This window comes from Rhinoderma darwinii, chromosome 5, assembly GCF_050947455.1.
Source record: "Rhinoderma darwinii isolate aRhiDar2 chromosome 5, aRhiDar2.hap1, whole genome shotgun sequence".
NCBI classification, from domain to species: domain Eukaryota; kingdom Metazoa; phylum Chordata; class Amphibia; order Anura; family Rhinodermatidae; genus Rhinoderma; species Rhinoderma darwinii.
In genome coordinates, this window is record NC_134691.1 from 325486615 (window position 1) to 325512566 (window position 25952).

General features: G+C 40.7%; 1 protein-coding gene across 1 annotated transcript in view; it reads right to left on the reverse strand.

Annotated features, from left to right (window-relative positions):
* Positions 1 to 25952, reverse strand: part of ITGA8 (integrin subunit alpha 8) — a 157711-nt gene that overhangs the window by 113107 nt on the left and 18652 nt on the right. Inside the window, exon 3 of the mRNA XM_075827657.1 lies at positions 2679 to 2779. Coding sequence (XP_075683772.1) covers positions 2679 to 2779 — 101 coding nt within the window. The remainder of the gene's footprint in view (positions 1 to 2678; positions 2780 to 25952) is intronic.

Here is a 25952-nt window from a genome sequence, read left to right on the forward strand (position 1 = left end):
AGGAACAGGGCACACGACTTGTTTTAGTCATCCAAATTTCCCTTTGAGAGAGAAATGTGAGCAGGGTAGTAGGTATGAAGGTGTGGGACATAATAAGACATTTGTATGTTAGGAAGTATATTCACACAGTGGCTTGGGCAGGAATAACAATAAATATGGCGCTAAATTTGAGGCTAAGGATTTGTTCATTTTTAAAGGGGTTCTCCGGGACTTAAACATTGATGGCATTATCTTGGTCTGACCTCCGGGACCATTACCAATTAGATCAATGAAGAGGACTAAACTGCAGTACCAGGCATAGCCACCCATACAGACGAGTTTCTGTGCCTATATAAACAATGAAGGATTATGAGGCAACTCTGTTGCGCTGATCGTGGGTGGGCCGGGGTCAAGCTCCAACCGATCAAATTGATGGTATATATTGTCATGAGGTCAGCACCCACCATCTTCCTTCACCCTTCTCCCCAGTGATTGATGGCTAGTTGCTCTGTATGCAGATAGAGAGGTAGGGCCGCGAGGGGAGCGCTCTCCTCATGAACAGGGAGTATGCACATCAACCTTAAGGGGTATGCCAAAAGTAATTAAAGAAAACTCTAAGGCTGCTCTAGTATCCAGCAATGTTTCGTTGTGGGTTGCTAAGGCACCGAATTGGGAGATCTTAGCGCTCGCAAAGCTCAGGAAACCTGCGCTCCTCCCGTGCTGTTCCTGTCCTGCCTCTGCAGAGAGGGTCCCACCTTCATCGTGATGCTCCTGCTATCTAGGTCTAGCTAGGAAAACAGGAGCAAAGTCTGATCTGGGGTCTGTCATTTTTAAGGGGTCAGTAAATTTGAGGGGTTCTGATCTGGGTTCTGTAATTTTTATAGGGTCTAAACAGGGGTATGTAATTTTTATACAGAGACAGTTGTCTGGGGTCTGTCTGCGTACTGTATAAAGGGGGTCCGGACAGGTCTGATATGTAGTCTGTATTCATTTTGGGGTCTGCTTAAGATGGTCATATGTACTATTTGCGATTCAAAAGCTGTCGGTTGGGCACATATACAAATGGGCAGCGCATAAAGGAAACATTTTGCGAGCCTCTAGAATCTGCGAGAGTTTTCCTTGGGGGTACTTTGTTGGAAATCTTGTCACTAGGTGGTACTGGGCTTGAAAAGTTAGAGAAACACTGGTTTAGACTACAACATGGATTCTACTGCGGGGTGTAGGTGCCGATGGCGTAGGTACCGATCCACTTTAGAGATAATCTTCACAAATGACTTTATAGAATTACAGTTTCCTCTATTTTCAACCCTGTGTATATACTTGCATAGAAAATAATAATATATGAAAAATCTTAACTTTTACGGGTCAGGAGATAACAGGGCAACTGGCCAAAAATGCTTGTCGCTCAGACATAGGGTTAAGCAATAGGATTTCATATCAAATTGGTCAATGAGGACATGGTCCATCTGTTTAGCCTCTCGAGCCAAGTGACTTCAAGCTTCAACGTAGAATTCTTCTAATCACATTCACATTAATAAGATAATTACTCAACATTAAAGTCTTTGACCCCGTATAACAACTGCAGTGACTTCTGACGTCAATGTGTCTATCCCATAAATTGGAAATTCTCATGGGTAAAGAGCTGCCCCCCACCAAAAGCAATAGCATATGTACCAAATCCACCTGCGGACCCTTTGCTGACCCAATTTCCGCAGTTTTGACCGTTTCTCTATAGTTTTTTTTTATATATTTTCCCCTGAATACCTGGTATCGTATATAATTTTTATTGTATATTGGCGTGCCAATGCAGATACATCTATAGGCAAAAGTTATAACTATCCAATCAATTACTATCATCTTAGGAAAATTTAATATAGGCTGGTTGGTGCATCAATCAGATTGAAGGCTGGTGAGACACAAACCAGACTGAGGTGGTCCAGGCCCTGGCAATTAAGGTCATGGGCCCCTTACCAGCCATCACGGTTATGACGGACTTGGGCTAGGTGAACATCCCTTCAAGTGCATTTTAGCAGAACTGTGGTGTTGTGGGCCACTTTCTTCCCATGGGCCATTGAGCACTGCTTTGATGCCCAAATGGTCCGTCCCTCCCTTGTGGACACTTTCTTGTCTTCTGACTTCCTAACTTTTTAAGGAAAACGAAAAGGTTGTTTCCACTTTCCAGTATGTCTCTTTGAGTAATTACAAGCACTTCCAGTAATCTGACGGGTCCATTATCTCTTCCCTATATGATTTTATTATGGCCCAATCCTCCGTTATAAGGGAGATCTAGGAAAGAGGAGATCTCATAGAATTTTTGCTTTTCCCAGAGCTTTCAAAATGTATTTTCCACGTTCCAGGCATAGCTTGACCATCCTGGCCCCAGTGCAAAATCTACCGAGCCTATGGGCCCCCCGAGACACCAGCGTCCGAGTGCAACTACACCTAATATAGCTACGTCCCCGTCTGCTGAGCTTCCTACTCCAATTCATGAACACATGAAACATTGGTCTTTTGTATTTCAAAACCTCTGAAAATATGTAGCAGGGACGGATATTTTATCCTATATAATGTATACAGGAATATTTTTGAAATATGACATCTGTTTCCCATTCCCCACAAACTAATAAAATCCCAGTACATATAACCCTCCATAAACTTACACGAGACTTGTATATGTTTCCATTAAATCTCCTACTTACCACAACCTTTTCCTTATGAGACCGGACTGTTGCCCCAAACCATTGTTTTGACTTGAATTCTAGGACCTGTTTGGTTCCGTTTATTCTGGCTTGTCTGTTGTCTGCACAGGAAAAAGAACATAAACCACCATTCACATAGGATACGTCGTTTCATGCTCATTTACAATGGGACCAGTGGACATGACTTGTTAGCTGGTGACTGAGTTACGGTCCTGTTGTAGCATAACATAAAACACATAAATGAGGTAAAAAAGACTGAAATACTAGAAAGCTTCCAACTCAATAGGCATGAAATATAATTACCACTGAGACCCTACAAAACCGACCCTGGCACATCTAACTGTGGTGTAACGCACATACATTTAATTACCACTATTAATCATTAAAGAAATTGTATACCTACAGGGCAAAGACCGTGTTGGTATCATATGTCCCTGCTACAAAATATCACTGCTCCTTAACTCTATAAATAGAGGGAATATAAGGGATCACTAAACCTAATACTAGAAAAATATTCTCCGCTTGTTCTAAACAGGTCCCCCTTACACAGCATAGAGTTAAATAAAAATTTTGGGTTACCTGCAGCAGCCACTAGGGGGAGGTCCCTGAATACAGGTTTATTTATTGAGTTCAATGAGAGTTGTATAAAACCATACACAGCAAGCACCCCCTAGTGGCATGTGCAGGCACCCAAAATATTTACAATTTAATTCTTATCACTGCATTAATCCCTTAATACCGAAGGAATTTTAAACCTTAAAGAGGCTGTCACCACATTATAAATGCCCTATCTACTACATAATCTGATCGGCGCTGTAATGTTGATAACAACAGTGGTTTTTATTTTGAAAAAACGATCATTTTTGAGCAAGTTATGAGCAATTTTGAATTTATGATAATTAGTTCTTAATGACTAACTGGGCGTTTTTTAACTTTTTACCAAGTGGGTGTTGTACAGAGGAGTGTATGGCGCTGACCAATCAGTGATCAATCAGCGTCATACACTTCTCATCGTTCCAGCCCAGCTTGTTTCACTGCACAGTGTGATCTCGCGAGATCACGGTGTGACGGGACTTCTTCCCACCGGTCCTTCACCAGAGCCATGGAAGACTGAACAGACATCGCTTCTGCAGATTCGGATAAACGTCCTGGCATGGCTGGAGGCGATGTCTGTTGATTCTTTCATCGCTCCAGTGAAGGACCTGTGGGAGGAAGTCCCGTCACAGCGTGATCTCCCGAGATCACGCTGTGCAGTGAAACAAGTAGGTATGAATGAAGAGAAGTGTATTATGCTGATTGGTCACTGATTGGTCAATGTCATACACTTCTCTTTACAATGCCCACTTGGTAAACAGTTAAAACACAACCAGTTGGTCATTAAGAACTAATTATCATAAATCTGAAATTGTTCATAACTTGCTCAAAAATCATTGTTTTTCAAAATAAAAAACACTGTTGTTATCTACATTACAGCGCAGATCATATTATGTAGGAGATAGGGCACTTATAATCTGGTGACGTTTTTTCATCGTCGCATTCAAAGAGCTATAACTTTTAATTTTTACGCCGACATAGCTGTATAAGGTCTGTTTTTTTTGCGGGGCAAGTTGTATTTTATAATAGCACCATTTTGGGGAACTTTTCTTAACTTTTTTGTTGGGGTAATGGAAAAAAAAATGGAAATTTCGCCATTCTTTTTTGCATCTTACATTTACGTTGTTTAACGTCGTTTTATGTTTCACTACTTTTACACAGTAAAAAAACCTTTTTTTCAAAATTATTGGTTTTTTGTGTCGCAATATTTTAAGAGCCATAACTTTTTTATTTTTTGAACGATGCAGCTGTACACTTTATTATTATTATAATGCGTAACATTTGCAACTTTTTTTTTTTCAGTCCCACTAGGGGACTTTACTATGTGATTACTTGATCGCTTTTATAATACACTGCAGTGTATTATGCCTGCCAGTGTAAAACTGGCAGACATCTATTAGGCCATGCCTCGGGCACCCTGCGATCGCTTTGTGGGTGTGCCGATGGGATAAGAGAGGGGGCTCCCTCCCTCTAAAACCACTCAGATGCGGTGGTCGCTATTAACCACCGCATCTGAGGGGTGAAACCAGTGGCGGATTAAGAAGACCATGGGCCCTGGGCTGTTACACAAACTTGGGCCCCCCTTCTCCACCACCACCCTGCCGCGCCGTAACTATTGCTAACACTACCTAAACACTAGTACACAAAGTAGGCACATTATGCACAAAGTACACACAGTACACAAAGTACGCACATTATGCACAAAGTACGCACATTATGCACAAAGTACGCACATTATGCACAAAGTACACACAGTACACAAAGTACGCACATTATGCACAAAGTACACACAGTACACAAAGTACGCACATTATGCACAAAGTACACACAGTACACAAAGTACGCACATTATGCACAAAGTACACAAAGTAGGCACATTATGCACAAAGTACGCACATTATGCACAAAGTACGCACAGTACACAAAGTACGCACATTATGCACAAAGTAGGCACATTATGCACAAAGTACACAAAGTAGGCACATTATGCACAAAGTACGCACAGTACACAAAGTACCACATTATGCACAAAGTACGCACATTATGCACAAAGTACGTACATTATGCACAAAGTACGCACATTATGCAAAGTAGGCACATTATGCACAAAGTACGCACATTATGCACAAAGTACACAAAGTAGGCACATTATGCACAAAGTACACACAGTACACAAAGTACCACATTATGCACAAAGTACGCACATTATGCACAAAGTACGCACATTATGCACAAAGTACGCACATTATGCACAAACTACACAAAGTAGGCACATTATGCACAAAGTACGCACAGTACGCACATTATGCACAAACTACACAAAGTAGGCACATTATGCACAAAGTACGCACATTATGCACAAAGTACACAAAGTAGGCACATTATGCACAAAGTACGCACAGTACACAAAGTACCACATTATGCACAAAGTACGCACATTATGCACAAAGTACGCACATTATGCACAAAGTACGCACATTATGCACAAAGTACGCACATTATGCACAAACTACACAAAGTAGGCACATTATGCACAAAGTACGCACAGTACGCACATTATGCACAAACTACACAAAGTAGGCACATTATGCACAAAGTACGCACATTATGCACAAAGTACACAAAGTAGGCACATTATGCACAAAGTACGCACAGTACACAAAGTACCACATTATGCACAAAGTACGCACATTATGCACAAAGTACACACAAAGTACGCACAGTACACACATTATGCACAAAGTACGCACAGTACAAAGTACGCACATTATGCACAAAGTACGCACAGTACACAAAGTACGCACATTATACACAAAGTACGCACATTATACACAAAGTATGCATAGTACACAAAGTACACACGAGTATGCACATTATACACAAAGTACACCTTGTAAACACATGAATATGGACATTAAACATACATGAATATGGACATTAAACATACATGAATATGGACATTAAACATACATGAATATGGACATTAAACACACATGAATATGGACATTAAACATACATGAATATGGACATTAAACATACATGAATATGGACATTAAACATACATGAATATGGACATTAAACACACATGAATATGGACATTAAACATACATGAATATACACATTAAACACACATGAATATGGACATTAAACATACATGAATATGGACATTAAACACACATGAATATGGACATTAAACACACATGAATATGGACATTAAACATACATGAATATACACATTAAACACACATGAATATGGACATTAAACATACATGAATATGAACATTAAACATACATGAATATGGACATTAAACATACATGAATATGGACATTAAACACACATGAATATGGACATTAAACATACATGAATATGGACATTAAACATACATGAATATGGACATTAAACATACATGAATATGGACATTAAACACACATGAATATGGACATTAAACACACATGAATATGGACATTAAACACACATGAATATGGACATTAAACACACATGAATATGGACATTAAACACACATGAATATGGACATTAAACATACATGAATATGGACATTAAACATACATGAATATGGACATTAAACATACATGAATATGGACATTAAACATACATGAATATGGACATTAAACACACATGAATATGGACATTAAACATACATGAATATGGACATTAAACACACATGAATATGGACATTAAACATACATGAATATGGACATTAAACATACATGAATATGGACATTAAACATACATGAATATGGACATTAAACACACATGAATATGGACATTAAACATACATGAATATGGACATTAAACATACATGAATATGGACATTAAACACACATGAATATGGACATTAAACATACATGAATATGGACATTAAACATACATGAATATGGACATTAAACACACATGAATATGGACATTAAACATACATGAATATACACATTAAACACACATGAATATGGACATTAAACATACATGAATATGGACATTAAACACACATGAATATGGACATTAAACACACATGAATATGGACATTAAACATACATGAATATACACATTAAACACACATGAATATGGACATTAAACATACATGAATATGAACATTAAACATACATGAATATGGACATTAAACATACATGAATATGGACATTAAACACACATGAATATGGACATTAAACATACATGAATATGGACATTAAACATACATGAATATGGACATTAAACATACATGAATATGGACATTAAACACACATGAATATGGACATTAAACACACATGAATATGGACATTAAACACACATGAATATGGACATTAAACACACATGAATATGGACATTAAACACACATGAATATGGACATTAAACATACATGAATATGGACATTAAACATACATGAATATGGACATTAAACATACATGAATATGGACATTAAACATACATGAATATGGACATTAAACACACATGAATATGGACATTAAACATACATGAATATGGACATTAAACACACATGAATATGGACATTAAACATACATGAATATGGACATTAAACATACATGAATATGGACATTAAACATACATGAATATGGACATTAAACACACATGAATATGGACATTAAACATACATGAATATGGACATTAAACACACATGAATATGGACATTAAACATACATGAATATGGACATTAAACATACATGAATATGGACATTAAACACACATGAATATGGACATTAAACATACATGAATATGGACATTAAACATACATGAATATGGACATTAAACATACATGAATATGGACATTAAACATACATGAATATGGACATTAAACACACATGAATATGGACATTAAACACACATAAATATGGACATTAAACATACATGAATATGGACATTAAACACACATGAATATGGACATTAAACATACATGAATATGGACATTAAACACACATGAATATGGACATTAAACATACATGAATATACACATTAAACACACATGAATATGGACATTAAACATACATGAATATGGACATTAAACACACATGAATATGGACATTAAACACACATGAATATGGACATTAAACATACATGAATATGGACATTAAACATACATGAATATACACATTAAACACACATGAATATGGACATTAAACATACATGAATATGGACAGTAAACATACATGAATATGGACATTAAACACACATGAATATGGACATTAAACATACATGAATATGGACATTAAACATACATGAATATGGACATTAAACATACATGAATATGGACATTAAACACACATGAATATGGACATTAAACACACATGAATATGGACATTAAACACACATGAATATGGACATTAAACATACATGAATATGGACATTAAACATACATGAATATGGACATTAAACACACATGAATATGGACATTAAACACACATGAATATGGACATTAAACACACATGAATATGGACATTAAACACACATGAATATGGACATTAAACACACATGAATATGGACATTAAACATACATGAATATGGACATTAAACATACATGAATATGGACATTAAACACACATGAATATGGACATTAAACATACATGAATATGGACATTAAACATACATGAATATGGACATTAAACATACATGAATATGGACATTAAACACACATGAATATGGACATTAAACACACATGAATATGGACATTAAACATACATGAATATGGACATTAAACATACATGAATATACACATTAAACACACATGAATATGGACATTAAACATACATGAATATGGACATTAAACATACATGAATATGGACATTAAACATACATGAATATGGACATTAAACATACATGAATATGGACATTAAACATACATGAATATGGACATTAAACATACATGAATATGGACATTAAACATACATGAATATGGACATTAAACATACATGAATATGGACATTAAACATACATGAATATGGACATTAAACACACATGAATATGGACATTAAACACACATGAATATGGACATTAAACATACATGAATATGGACATTAAACATACATGAATATACACATTAAACACACATAAATATGGACATTAAACATACATGAATATGGACATTAAACACACATGAATATGGACATTAAACACACATGAATATGGACATTAAACATACATGAATATGGACATTAAACATACATGAATATACACATTAAACACACATGAATATGGACATTAAACATACATGAATATGGACATTAAACACACATGAATATGGACATTAAACATACATGAATATGGACATTAAACACACATGAATATGGACATTAAACATACATGAATATACACATTAAACACACATGAATATGGACATTAAACATACATGAATATGGACATTAAACACACATGAATATGGACATTAAACACACATGAATATGGACATTAAACATACATGAATATGGACATTAAACATACATGAATATACACATTAAACACACATGAATATGGACATTAAACATACATGAATATGGACATTAAACATACATGAATATGGACATTAAACATACATGAATATGGACATTAAACACACATGAATATGGACATTAAACATACATGAATATGGACATTAAACATACATGAATATGGACATTAAACATACATGAATATGGACATTAAACACACATGAATATGGACATTAAACACACATGAATATGGACATTAAACACACATGAATATGGACATTAAACACACATGAATATGGACATTAAACACACATGAATATGGACATTAAACATACATGAATATGGACATTAAACATACATGAATATGGACATTAAACACACATGAATATGGACATTAAACATACATGAATATGGACATTAAACATACATGAATATGGACATTAAACACACATGAATATGGACATTAAACATACATGAATATGGACATTAAACATACATGAATATGGACATTAAACATACATGAATATGGACATTAAACACACATGAATATGGACATTAAACACACATGAATATGGACATTAAACATACATGAATATGGACATTAAACACACATGAATATGGACATTAAACATACATGAATATGGACATTAAACATACATGAATATGGACATTAAACACACATGAATATGGACATTAAACATACATGAATATGGACATTAAACATACATGAATATGGACATTAAACATACATGAATATGGACATTAAACATACATGAATATGGACATTAAACATACATGCACTTACCTTTTATGTCTTCACTGCAGCTCTTCTCCTGCTCACAGCACGACACAGAGCCCGCCGACAGTCTCCCCTCCCCCATGTCCCGACAGCTAGCAGCAGAGGAGAGATGTTTAGAGGAGGGAAGGGGGGCTGGAGGGGGAGCTTCTAAAGCAGCACAGACCACGGCTGCTAAGTAGAAGCGAAGCTCCCCTCGCCTGACAGGTGCGGTCCTGGCACCGGGGCTCCCTCCGGTGCTAGCGACGCCACTGGGCATGAGGGGGATCGGGCGGTCATGGGCCCCCTGGGAGCCTTGGGCCCCGGGCGAATGCCCTAATGATAATCCGCCACTGGGTGAAACGGGCTCACAGCCTGGGCTTCAGGAGCAGAGCGTCCGATTCGGGGGAAACAACTTCTGAAGTGCCGCCGTGAAAAGTCGGCGCTTCAGAAGAACTACCCTGAGTGGCCACCATAAAACACTATACGGCGGTCGTTAAGGGGTTAATGGAAGCAGGAAATTTGGAACGCAGAAAAAGGGAGCTCCAATCCCTAAAAAGATGTATTGTGAAATGAATCATAACAGAATTTGACTTAAAGGGGACCTGTCAGCTCTCCAGACAAGGCTGTTTTAGTAAATACTTGTATTCCCCATGAAATAACAATTCGGGAGCACGTTTTCATACAACTCTGAGTTGTACTATTCCTCTGTTATTCTTCCTGGAAATATATGAATAAATTGACAACTGGGTGTTACCATTCCCCTTGTCAAAGGGGCGTGTCCCTACATAGTCTCACTCTGATTGCACTGATTGGGCAGTATCAGACTGTGTAGGGACACACCCCCCAACTGGTAACACCCAGTTATCCTCTTATACATACATTTCTATGGTATTGCAGTAAGACAATCTTCTCATCATCAGGTCAAGCTCTTCTTTAATAGGATATTATACAAATTGTCCCATATACTGTATGTCCCTTTCAACCAATTAAGAATCAGAAACTGCTGTAGTTGGATTAAGAGAGTCGTCCAAAATGGAAAAAAAAATGTACCAAAAAAAGTTCTGGTGATTTCTATGGTTTGATGCCGTATTTTTTGGATAACTTCAAATATCTTTGTCACCATAGAAAACCTTTGCACCTGTGCTGAAGCAGATATCTCCGTGACTAAGTAGGGATATCCTGAGACCTTGACCTCTTAGGGCTCTATTAATAGAAGATCTCAGCTTAAAAGATCAGAACAGAATTTTTTAAGACTGTCCCAGATCCACGTATGGGAACAATTTCCACACATCTGCAAATTGAAAGATTTTCTTATAGTCCACTTAGATGTGCTCAGACTTGCTGTCCCCAATTCCATCATTTAAACCATATTCAATCCACTTTAACATGTGTTTCAGATTAAAAATTTGCAACGAAAAAGCCCCGTATATTTAACTTGTCATTTTTTTCAATACCTCTGAAGCTTTACACTTTACACATCCCATCAGCCGAAGCATGGACAGCTCTAGTACGTATACTAAATAAATGCAGCGAATTAAAGGACTTTTAGAATTTCATTAAATACAGCATAGAATTTTCTAATATACTTTGTGTATCAATTCCTTGTCATTTTCAAGATCTCTGCTTGAAGTCATTGAATAGAAACCATAATTATTTACTTCCAGAGAATGAAAATCTGTGCTGATCATGTGCTTGACAGTTACAATATAATACTCAGAACATCCCCTGTTAGAGTATCACACGACCGTCACTCTTTTTGGAAGTAAACAATGGTGGTTCCCATTCAATGACTGCAAGCAGAGATCTTGAAAATCATAAAGCTGGTTTTAATAAATCTGTATTTTAGCGTCTATATTACGGCCGCATCACCCAGACCCACCACGGTTCCACTAAACTGAATTTAGTTTACCATAATACAGGCAGAGCACCTGGACCCCCAATGCCCCACTAGTTCTGACGTCTACATTATATCATCATGTGTACAGCTACACATGATGTCACTATTAGAAGAGCATCAGGAAATATTAGCACATTAGAACAACAATCATAGTGGGATGGAAAACCCTAATCCTCTGTTGCACATAATATTTCCTAAAACCTAAATTTGACATTCAGAAAACTGACGGTGAGTACATATTATATTAATGCCTCTTTCCGTCACTTCAAAAACCTGTAAAATGTCTACAAAACACTCCATCATGCTGAAACTTTCTGCACTTCTGCCCTCATCTCCGTCTACCAACACATTTATTCTCATCGCTCAGTCAATCACAAATCTAATCCTCTCCTATTACATGCACTCATTCATGTCTAGGACTTCTCCCGTGCTGCACCTTCCTGCCCTCATCTCCGACCACCAACCCACTTGTTCTCACCTCTTAGTCAATTACGCACACATCTAATCCTCTCCTATTACATTCACTCATTCATGTCTAGGACTTCTCCCATGTTGCTAAACAGAGAAAAAAAAGAAAAAAACACGGCGCCACATAGTGTAGATTACCCACGGGTAAATGCAAAAAGGTGAAGATTAAAATATGCTCTAGAGAAGTTGTGCAAGGCAGGCACAACGCTGGTGGAAAAGCAACAGAATAATCAGCCTACGACGTATAAACCAATGCAAAGGACACACCCAGAGTGTGTGTAGGTAGTTTTGAGAGCACCGAAATAAAGCTGCTGCCCAGGTCCAAACCGGTAAACGGAAATTTACCGCCAGATATAGGATTCAAATAGACAAAAACGGACCAAATATACTAGGCGCTGCTGTTAAAGAAAAATTGGATTTAATAAGGGCTACGCGTTTCGACGCAGGACATGCGTCTTCATCAGGCCACAAACAACTCTCCCATGCTGCACCTTCCTGCCTTTCTGTCCACCAACCCACTTGTGCCCTTCGCGAGTCTATTAGACTTGCTCCTAACATTCACAACTTTAATGACAGCCTTGAAATCTCATTTCTCCAAGGCGACTTGTGTCGCATCATTTTATTTCAGCTGCACCCTCAGCCTTTGAGTCACACACAACCTGGTGACAGAAATGTCCTTTCTCAACTCTGCTGCTTTTAACTTTCTGCCCTCATTATAATACTTTGCACAATATATGTGTTGGAACAGATACCAGCCAGGCGACTGGTTCATGCAGCTAAATTTATGGTCCCCCAATTTACATACAATACAAGTGCCCGGTATACAGAAGAACTCTACACCAATTGGTGCCAGTTTTTTTGGCACAATCACGTTAAAAAGAATGGCACGCAGACTGAACACTATATTTATCAAGTGTGAAGTGTTGGAAAAAGGTGTGGCGTTCCTTCTATATTTGTCCCACAAAGCAGACCTCAAAGGGGTGGGGCTTATGCTAGAAATTGGGCATTTCCAGTAGGTTTGTGAGAGGTTCTGGGCCGATCAGGGGCGGGACTTAAAACTGTCTTGTAAATGGGGATTATAATGTTGGGAAGTATGGTGTGGCTTGTAAATTACACTCTATACTAAATAACTGGGGGTTTCTAGTAATAATAACATGCCAAATTATGTTCATCTCATCCCAGCTAAGATTGTAAGTCCTGTAAAGACAACTCCCTCTTAACTGAAGTCGGTACAGTGATCAGCTGATCTGATCTGTGATTGCCAAGGGAAGCTGCAGTTACATATTCCCTACAGCGGCCACTAAAGGGGAAATAGAGTATTGCATGTCAGTCACCCTGTTTGCAGCTCTTTGCTCTGGCTGATATGACCTAATAGGGTTGCCTGTTCATTTGTTGATGTACATGTGTTTACATTATTTGTCATTTTGTATATTTAATGCTTTTTCTGAGTGTATTGTGTTGGTGCTATATACATAAAGGCTACTATTATTTATATGTGGGCCCGTGTGTTTTTTCCTTACCTCAAAGTAAAGTACTTATTCCGCAGTTTGAAAATAGACCATCCCGAAATAAATGCAACGGATTATCGCATTTCTGTCTAACAAGTCTTACTGTTTATTACAATGCAGAGGTGTACACCACAAACAGAAAAATAATCTGGCGAGTCATGAAAGAGATCAGGATACGCGATACAATGATGTTATATAAACTCTGCTACGTGTAAGAGCAAACTTGGCCCAGACAGAATCCTCAACCATCTGATAATAAATCTTCACGGTAAAATAATTATTAGTAGATCAGCTGACTGTCCCAGCTTTATCCGGACTGAGTACTTTATTCAAGCGCAGACAAAGTAAACAAAACTAAAAAACCTCCCCCCCCCCCATTAAAAAAGCCATTAGACAATATATATATATATTTTTGTATTTTTTTTTAAATCTATATAGGTTCGAAATTCTGTGCTGATCAATTTCTTAATATATCTTAATAGCGGTCAGAACTTTATTTTCTGATGCAGAGCCACTGGCGTAGCTATAGGGGTCGCAGCGGTCGCAATTGCGACCGGGCCCCGAAGCCAGGGGGGCCCACAGCCCCCCGCACCACATCAATAAAAAGTTACTATAGTAACTCGGGCCGCGGGCCCCTGTTACTATAGTAACATACTTTACTTACCTTCCTGGTTCCGGATCGCAGCGGAGGTCCTGACGTCAGGCGCTGTGCGCAGCGCATGACGTCACAGCGCTATGCCGCCGCGCACAGCATCGAGACGACAGAACTCCCGCCGCGGCCGAAGAGGAAGGTAAGGTTAGCCCTGACTGGCGGGGTCTGACTCCCGGGACCCGCCAATCAGCTGTTTTGAAGGGGCCGCAGCACTCGTACGAGAGCTGCTCCCCTTCATTCCTGTCACTTCATTCCGGTCACACTGTGTCGGCGATTCACAGTGTGAGCGAGTAGTGAAATGAAGGGGAAGCAGCTCTCGTACGAGTGCTGCGGCCCCTTCAAAACAGCTGATTTGCGGGTCCCGGGCGACACATCAGCTATTGATGGCCTATCCTGTGGATAGGCCATCAATGTTTAGGAACTGCACAACCCCGAAGCCTACGATGTATCAGGCTTAGGGGGCCCATGAGACAGGATCACAGATTGTGTGATCCTGTCTGCTGGGCCCTGTATCTAAGCCAATCACATGGTAGGCTTAGATACATGGCCCATGCGTGATCCTGTCTGCTGGGCCCTGTATCTAAGCCTACCACACTGTAGGTTTAGATACAGGGCCCCAGCACACAGTAATCTTATACTGTATAAGATTACTGTCTGCTGGACCCTGTATCTAAGCCTACCTTGTGGTAGGCTTAGATACAGGGTCCCACAGACAGTATCACACATGGGCCCTGTATCTAAGCCTTAGGGTATGTGCACAGACACTAATTACGTCCGTAATTGACGGACGTATTTCGGCCGCAAGTCCCGGACCGAACACAGTGCAGGGAGCCGGGCTCCTAGCATTATAGTTATGTACGATGCTAGGAGTCCCTGCCTCGCTGCAGGACAACTGTCCCATACTGTAATCATGTTTTCAGTACGGGACAGTTGTCCGGCAGCGAGGCAGGGACTCCTAGCGTCGTACATAAGTACGACGCTAGGAGCCCGGCTCCCTGCACTGTGTTCGGTCCGGTACTTGCAGCCGAAATACGTCCGTCAATTACGGACGTAATTAGTGTGTTTGCACATACCCTAACACATGTGTTACTAATCAGTTTTTGTGTGTTTTCTTACAGGTTCGGTCGTTGGACTACGGCGGATTCCAGGACTACTTCGATGACAGCTTTTTTTTTAATTAATAAAATGGTTAATGAGGGCTGTGTGGGTTTTTTTTTTTATTTCAATAAAATATTTTTTCTATGTCTTTGTGTTGTTTTTTTTAAACTATATTACTACCGCCTTAGTAATGGCCGCCGGCTGATTGACAACATCCATTGCTAAGGCGGGGCTTAGTGTTAGCGGATGCAGAGGCTAACACTAACCCCCTTTATTACCCCGGTACCCACCGCCACCAGGGGTGCTGGGAAGAGCCGGGTACGAACCAGTACCCGACCATCTGTAGTGATGGTCGGCCACTGGGGTGCCGCAGGCTGGTATTATCAGGAGGGGAAAGGCCAAAAACAGTGGCCCTTCCCATCCTGGTGATGCTAGGCTGCTGCTGCTTTATTGTATCTGGCTGGTTATGAAAATGGGGGGGACCCCACGTCATTTAAAAAAAAAAAAAAATAATTGGAAAGAACGATGTGGGGTCCCCCCCAATTTTCATAACCAGCCAGATGCAACACAGCAGCAGCAGGCAGCATTACAAGGGTGGGAAGGGCCACTGTTTTTGGCCTTCCCCAGCCTAATACTACCAGCCTGCGGCCACCCCGGTGCCTGCCCGTCACTACAGATGGTCGGGTACTGGTTCGTACCCGGCTCTTCCCAGTACCCCTGGTGGCGGTGGGTACCGGGGTAATAATGGGGGTTAGTGTAGCCTCTGCACCGGCTAACATTAAGCCCCGCCTTAGTAATGGAGGTTGTCAATCAGCCGGCGGCCATTACTAAGGCGGTGATAATAAAGTTTAAAAAGATAAAAGCACATAGAAAAAATATTTTATTGAAATAAAAAAACACAACCCTCATTAACCATTTTATTGAGAATAAAAAAAACGCCGTCATTGAAGTCCTCGAATCCGAAGTCCAACAACCGAACCTGTAAAAAAACACAAACACACAAAAATAATCAGTAACACATAAAGAAGCAAAATTATTATTCTTACCTATCCTGGGTCCAGCGCTGGAGACGCAATGTCAGCGAGCTGAGCCCTGTATCTAATCCAATCATGTGTGATACTGTCTGCTGAGCTGTGTATCTAATCCTATCATGTGTGATACTGTCTGCTGAGCCACTGTATCTAATCCTATCATGTGTGATACTGTCTGCTGGGCCCTATATCTAATCCGATCATGTGTGATACTGTCTGCTGAGCCACTGTATCTAATCCTATCATGTGTGGTACTGTCTGCTGAGCCACTGTATCTAATCCTATCATGTGTGATACTGTCTGCTGAGGCACTGTATCTAATCCTATCATGTGTGGTACTGTCTGCTGAGCCACTGTATCTAATCCTATCATGTGTGGTACTGTCTGCTGAGCCACTGTATCTAATCCTATCATGTGTGATACTGTCTGCTGGGCCACTGTATCTAATCCTATCATGTGTGATACTGTCTGCTGAGCTGTGTATCTAATCCTATCATGTGTGATACTGCCTTCTGAGCCACTGTATTTAATCCTATCATGTGTGATACTGTCTGCTCAGCCACTGTATCTAATCCTATCATGTGTGATACTGTCTGCTGAGCTGTGTATCTAATCCTATCATGTGTGGTACTGTCTGCTGAGCCACTGTATCTAATCCTATCATGTGTGATACTGTCTGCTGGGCCACTGTATCTAATCCTATCATGTGTGATACTGTCTGCTGAGCTGTGTATCTAATCCTATCATGTGTGATACTGCCTTCTGAGCCACTGTATTTAATCCTATCATGTGTGATACTGTCTGCTGAGCTGTGTATCTAATCCTATCATGTGTGATACTGCCTTCTGAGCCACTGTATTTAATCCTATCATGTGTGATACTGTCTGCTCAGCCACTGTATCTAATCCTATCATGTGTGATACTGTCTGCTGAGCTGTGTATCTAATCCTATCATGTGTGGTACTGTCTGCTGAGCCACTGTATCTAATCCTATCATGTGTGATACTGTCTGCTGGGCCACTGTATCTAATCCTATCATGTGTGATACTGTCTGCTGAGCTGTGTATCTAATCCTATCATGTGTGATACTGCCTTCTGAGCCACTGTATCTAATCCTATCATGTGTGATACTTTCTGCTGAGCCACTGTATCTAATCCTATCATGTGTGATACTGTCTGCTGAGCAATTGTATCTAATCCTATCATGTGTGATACTGTCTGCTGAGCCGCTGTATCTAATCCTATCATGTGTGATACTGCCTGCTGAGCCGCTGTATCTAATCCTATCATGTGTGATACTGTCTGCTGAGCCGCTGTATCTAATCCTATCATGTGTGATACTGCCTGCTGAGCCACTGTATCTAATCCTATCCATAGTTTATAGGGTCGTAGTGCTATAGATATGCTATGCTGTCTCATATACACACATGTTTTTGGGCGGACACATATGTATTGGGGCTATTTCCCGGACATTTTAAGCCCTGAGGGTATGTTCACACGGCAGCGTCTGTTACGGCTGAAATTACGGTGCTGTATTCAGGAGAAAACAGCACCGTAATTTCAGCCGTAATGGCATGTGCAGGCGTCTTTCGCTGCGTCCATTACGGAAGTAACTGAAGCTGGTTTTCCATGGAGTCCATGGAAAACGGCTCCATTTACGTCTGAAGAAGTGACAGGCACTTTTTTACGCGCCGCCTTTTGACAGCGACGCGTAAAAAAAAATGACCGTCGGCACAGAACATCGTAAGACCCATTCAAATGAATCGGCAGATGTTTGCCAACGCTTTTGAGCCGCATTTTCGGACGTAATTCAATGCTAAAACGCCCGAATTACGTCCGTAAATAGTGTGTGTGAACCCAGCCTTAGTGACGCCCCGGCTGCTAGTGCTGCATTGTTGGGTCACTTAGGAGACCCAGCGATGCAGCTGAAAGCGGACCGTCGGCCATGAGAAGTTTGCGGGGGGGGGGGGGCCAGTAAGAATTTTTGCATCGGGGCCCATGAGCCTCTAGCTACGCCCCTGTGCAGAGCTCTATACCTCCATAAGAGCTGCCACTAGAGGGAGCATTGGAGCAAACCGTATACTGTTAATACATTGAACTCACTAATAAAACTGTATGCAGTTAACTCCTAAGCTCCCCCTAGTGGTGGCTGCAGGAGGACAGAATGGTATCATCACAGAATGTTGGACCTAAAAACGACGTGGTGTAAATTTCACTTTAGGTCATCTTCTAACAAGTTATTAAATATTCTTTTTAGCCATTCCACTTTTATCTGTTTCGTAATCAGCTGGGTGAAAACCAGTAAAGGCTGCCATAATAATTATTTCCGACTCCCTGATTCCTGAACAGCAAATTTGCCTAGTTATACAGTGATACAAATCAACTATCCACATCGCTGAACAAGTAGACCGAATTTTCATTTAGGACTCTAGGAAAGCTGGATGACAACCCCTGTAAGAGATGTAATGGTCCCACCGCATTGTGAGAAACAAGTATGACATTACTGAAAATAATTTTGACCAAACTGATGGAATCAAGTTGTTATATTTATGTAAAGTACTTCTAAAACATTGACAAAAACCCAGGCTCATAGCCCACCGTTTTGTATCCACAGCTCTCATGCAGACTTATATGATGTGCGACTGTAAGATGAGGCTAGAGATTGTTTGTTTGTAGTCTGGAGATACATAGTTCTGCATTGGAGCTGCGGACATAAGTCGGTAGAAGAATTTTATTAAGACTATTGCATCATTTTTAGATACATCCATTAAAGTTACTTCATAACAAAGTTTCTAAATATAACTCGCTGATGTATAATGCTCTGTTTAATAGCAGGAAAACACATGTGCACATCTGGCTGGATGCAGACCGATCTGTTCTGCGGGTGTAGCAAGGATATTATGCAAACTGTCTAAATTGTATATATGTTATAAAAACATACAAACTAATGGGATAACAAATAATTTAAAGGGTATGTCCACTTTAGGTACCATTGCATCTAAAATAGAAAATGAAGCCACTTTGCAAATAGTCTTAATTAAAAAAAAAATCGAATACAGCTTGGTACATAGTTCCTATGCAGAAGTATGTGTTTCCATGGTTACAGACTACAACCAAATCTGATGTAGTCTGATCCTGTCACCTACTTCTTGCTTACCTACTGAATTTATGTTAGCAAGCAATTATACCCTGGATTTGGGTTAATAAAATGCATTTAAGGAACACATCTGCTCTAACTGATAAAAGTTGTTCAGGTTGTAACAGGATAAATGCGGTATCGCCATATTTAGAGAAAGATTTAAACAAAATCGCATATTTCACATACAGGACCCCCTTTCCGGCAAATATGGTTTGGGTCTTAGTACTCTGCTGGACCTACGACTTTAGTTCATGGTGGTTATCAGATAAGCAAATTCTTTGGAAATTATTGGTGGGATCGAGACAGAAGATATTTAGGGGAACAGAAGTTTCATGGTAGCCAAAACACAGTACAAGGGGGCACAAACTTATCAATGAAGTCAAACTAGATGAGGTGCAGGGGGGTAACAAGCAAACAACAAATCTGGGGCAAACACGTAGTAAACAATGTGATGGAACAAACAGGATTCAGTAAAGTATAAAGAAAATACCACTACGACTGGCACCTGCTACGAAGAACAGAGCGGCTGCCGTGGCCGGGGAAGTCACTGGGTTGTGGCAAGGTAAGTTTATTACAGGCAGTGCATGATAAGTAAACTAGAGGAATTTATTAACAGGTTTACGCCACTTTTCTGGCCAAATTTGCAACTTTTCTCTCCTCTTGTCACTTTTCAAAAGTGGGCAGGGCTAACGAGGAGGCGGGGCCTGCAAGTTACTGACAGATTTAGGATTACTAAAGACAGAAAATACAGCAAGTTGATGATTATAGGAAAACCCCTTTCATTTTTGTTGTAGAATAATTCTAGAAGTATCTGCCTAATGATGGACATTTGTTTAATGTAATCACACAGGTCAAATGATGAATGAAGACTATTGGAAAAATTTAAAAACTCCATCAGTAAGTGATCTACTCTACCAAAACTGAACATGGGCTGAACCGAGGAACTTTTAGGGTATGTTCACACGGCCTATTTACGGACGTAAATCGGGCGTTTTTGCCCCGAATTACGCCCGAAAATAGCGCCTCAATAGCGCTGACAAACATCTGCCCATTGAAAGCAATGGGCAGACGTTTGTCTGTTCACACGAGGCGTATATTTACGCGCCGCTGTCAAATGACGGCGCGTAAATAGACGCCCGCGTCAAAGAAGTGACCTGTCACTTCTTTGGCCGTAATTGGAGCCGCTATTCATTGACTCCAATGAATAGCAGCGCAAATTACGGCCGTAATTGACGCGGCGTTCAAGCGCCTGCACATGCCGGTACGGCTGAAATTACGGGGATGTTTTCAGGCTGAAACATCCCCGTAATTTCAGCCGTTACGGACCCCCGCCGTGTGAACATACCCTTAGTGTAGTGATTCCTAACTGTAACGTCCGTAGTTGCTGACCACTAACTCCTTCCATCCAGTCGACGCCCTTCTCTCCAGAGATGTCTGCACATACAGCCGTCCTATTGCACAGTGACCACCAGGGCTCGCTCGCGAGCTCAGTCCAGACTTAAGAAGCCAAAACGCATGCAGGTGGGAGATTGAGCTGATTGCTCCCAGAGCACCCTGGGCTATAAGAAGGGCCTAGCCTCTTCCTCCCATGCCTGAGCGTTGTTGTCATACCCAAAGTTTGTCTATACAAATGTCACCTAGTGTCTTCCAGTTCCCAGTGTTTCCCGTACCTGTATCCTGTATCCCGTGCTACCCTGGTCAAGTGCCGTGCTGAGCTGTAGTCATGCTGTGCTACATACCACGCCTGTCCTGCTACTCCACGCCTGATGTCTGCCTGCTGCCAAGTCCCATTCGAGCCTGCCTTGCTACTGTCCGAGCTGCCACAGGTACCCTACACAAACTATAGACTGTTACCTGCGCCCTGTTGGCCAGCTGCCATACCGCCAAGGCAGTACGGTCCAGTGGGTCCACGAACCCAACGTGACACCAACCTTATTAACATGAGTGAACCACTCCCAGGGAACTCCTACTACTAGACCATTCCTTCCTCATATAGGCTCGGTATAGAGGAATACTTGCCCAGCACTATATTTTGGCTGTTATGTGTTGACCGTGTTGTCATGCATCGGGGTGACTCCTGATCAGGGTTTAAGGAACCGCAGGGATCCCTAGTTGGGAAACATTACTTTAGTACCCAACCCAGAGTCAAATCCTAGAGGTTAGTAACATGCAACTTTTATTATATGGCGGACTGGGGTTCCTTGGATCCACCAGAGAAATTATTCTGAGGACCCACCCTCCATCAATACAGAAAATGAATTACCTTGTAAACTTTCTTGTTACAAAGGACACAACAATAAGGTCTAATAGGTTATTTGTGCTTCGTCCCATAAGAAATAGACCCTAGTCAAGTGATTGTCACCATAGTCCCCTCCAAATGGGGTTGACTTCTGCTGGACCTTTGTGGCCCTGATCTAATAGAGGCCTATTATTGTGTCTGAGCCTGGGCCCACCACCGGAGGATCTTCTGGTTCTCAGTTGGCCCAGTCCAACCCAGGTAACATGATATAATATAGTCCCTGCAGTGGTTACTAATGGTTTAGGCTTCAGGTTAGTACAGTCAATAGGTGTGAATGACACTTCAGAGATGGACATGTGAACCAATTGAAGCCCCTTTTACGCAGTTTCTGAGCAGGATATGGCCGCTGTGTCACCCACATGATAACTGCAGTCAGAATTCAAGTTCTACATAAGATTCTCATAGCCCAGGGCAAGTTACATTGTACTCCTCGTCTGGGCCCCAGACTCGTTCTTTCCCTGTAACTGATGTGCACATGATGTCCGCTGCCAATTTTATAGACATTAAAGAAATATTCCTACAAAGAAAGAATTTACCATATATCCTGCCAATTCATTACATTATCCCTGTGAACAGCGTGTACGGTCTACCTCAGTGGAGGTCAACATTATGCATCCCATACGTTTTACATGTGGACCCCAACTGCTAGAAAGGGTCACACAAATTGTATTTCACAGATATTCTCATACCTGCCAAAGCATTTTACTATATCCTTGAGTCGTTTTTAAATTGCTTTATGTTTTGCACAGATTTCCTAGGGCTCTCAATGACAATTTTTTCTGGCTAGTGATAAATCCCCCCTCAGTACTGTGTCTTGCAATTTAGGTGTCTGGAATAGTTGAGTGACAACCCCAGTGGTAACGACTGTATAAAAATAGCAGAACTCAAGGTCTTATGGTTATTGGTGATTTTTTTTTTTTCTATTTTAGGTTGAAATGCTCTTTTATGTGAACATACTTTTTATAGACTGATTTAGTTCCGTTAGTCTGGCATCTGTCGACCACGAAATTTGCCTGGTGGCATGAGGGTCAATGGTGGGAAGCATTTGAGCAGATTTAAAGGGTATGAGGCTAGAAAAACATGGCTGTTTCATACCAGAAACAGCGCCACTCCTGTTTGTGTCTGGTATTACAATACAGTCCACTTATAAGGCACTGTTTTTGGAGAAAAGCATCCATGTTTTTTAATCTTGTATAAGTATACAACCATTTTAAAAGAAACATTGAAGGAGCAATAGTAGATATATAGGGAACTTCTGGGAAAAATGAGACCCACCTGGAAGCCACATGTTCCTGCATTTTGATTGGACATGAAAAAGTCCAATAATAGAAAAGTATTTCAGATTATTGACGTGTGTCAAAGTGTCATGGTTGTGTCCTACAATGTCCCAAGCTTCTATTTGGGAATGTAACGAAAGATGTTTTTGCAACTGAACAAACCACAACTAAGAGGCATAATTAATGCTCGATGTATGTTTTACAAAATTCAGAACAGATTGATTTAATGTGGAATGTAGTGAGACAGTGCGAGCAGAGCCCCGTGCCCCAGAGGAAGTCGTCATTCTTACTGGTGGGAAGTGCTTTGTACTATTATTCTTCAGAGCACCTTTGTTTGGTCTTCTATCAGAGGGCAGCATACAATAGAGAGGGGGGTGCTGAGTTTGGGGATATATAGTTTTCTATGATTTGATTCAGTATTTTCATGTAATAATTTGACTAGCCTGTGAGTCCTGCTCCCCCCACCCTCTCATAGAGAAAGCCTGTGAGTCCTGCTCCCCCATCCTCTCATAGAGAAAGCCTGTGAGTCCAACGACTCCCACCCACTCATAGAGAGTCTGTGAGTACTACTTCTCCCACCCTCCCATAGAGAAAGCCTGTGAGTTCTGCTTCTTCCACCCTCTCATAGAGAAAGCCTGTGAGTCCTGCCTCTCCCTCTCATAGAGTAGTGAAAGCCTGCGAGTCCTGCTTCTTCCACCCTCTCATAGAGAAAGCCTGTGAGTCCTGCCTCTCCCTCTCATAGAATAGAGAAAGCCTGCGAGTCCTGCTTCTTCCACCCTCTCATAGAGAAAACCTGTGAGTCCTGCCTCTCCCTCTCATAGAGTAGAGAAAGCCTGTGAGTCCAGCTTCTTCCACCCTCTCATAGAGAAAACCTGTGAGTCCTGCCTCTCCCTCTCATAGAGTAGAGAAAGCCTGTGAGTCCTGCTTCTTCCACCCTCTCATAGAGAAAGCCTGTGAGTCCTGCCTCTCCCTCTCATAGAGTAGTGAAAGCCTGTGAGTCCTGCTTCCCCCTCCCACACACAGTGATTGACAGCTTTTCTTATATCAGTTTGTACATAGGGTAATCTGTCAATCAATGTGTGTGGGCGGAGAAAGGTGGACTCACAGGCTTTCTCTATAAGTGGGCAGAAGAAGTAGGACTCATAGGCTTTCTCTATGAGGACTGGCAGCAGATAAACCACTTTTTACATGAAAATACAGAATCAAATAATAGGAAACTATAGATCCCTGAGCTCAGCGTCTCCTCCCCTATCCTCAGATAAGAGAACTTCCAGAACTAGTGTAATACCAGACTGCATGTGTAGTAGGGATCACACAACAGTATTATAAGAGGCAGCCTGTATTCAGCTGACAGACTGACAGGGCAACAGTAGGAAATGTAACCTGCTCATCTGCCCGACTAATATTAGACTGATCCCACTCATGAGTCATTAGGATGCTAGAAATACATCAGGTAAATGCTGTAAATGCAGTCTTAAGGGAGTATCCTCCAACCTGTGGTTCCCCACATGTTACAAAACTAAAACTTCCAGTATACGAGCATGCTGGGAGTTGTAGTTTTGTAATAGCTGGAGTGCAATAGATTGGAGACCACTGTTTTAAAAGGGTTGCCCACCTGGCTATCCAGAATAGAGAGCAGCTCTTGAGCACTCTTTGAAACCATGTAAAACATGTCTCCCTTTCATTTGACCATTGCTGCAGGGAAAATGGGTGCCCACCTGAAGCTTTTTCCCGGCATTACCAGCTAAACCTTCCGGACCCACGGAAATCGGCTGATTCCTGGAGGGACTACATATAGCAATGGTGGTGTCCCGATGGTACAGATCACATGTTTGATTCTAACAGAGGGGAACTTATACTTTTATATAAAGGAATTTCATTTATAGAATTGATTTTTACATTCCCATTATTGGAAACCCTACATTTATGAGCAGGAACTTTATAATAGATGAGCATGACAGGATCCCAATCATTTCCCTTTGAGGCCATCAGCAGAATATAGTAAGTTTGAGACAGAATATTCATCAATGAAATCACATACTGCTTAGCATCAGTGGCTGAAGCTATTTAGACTCAAAAT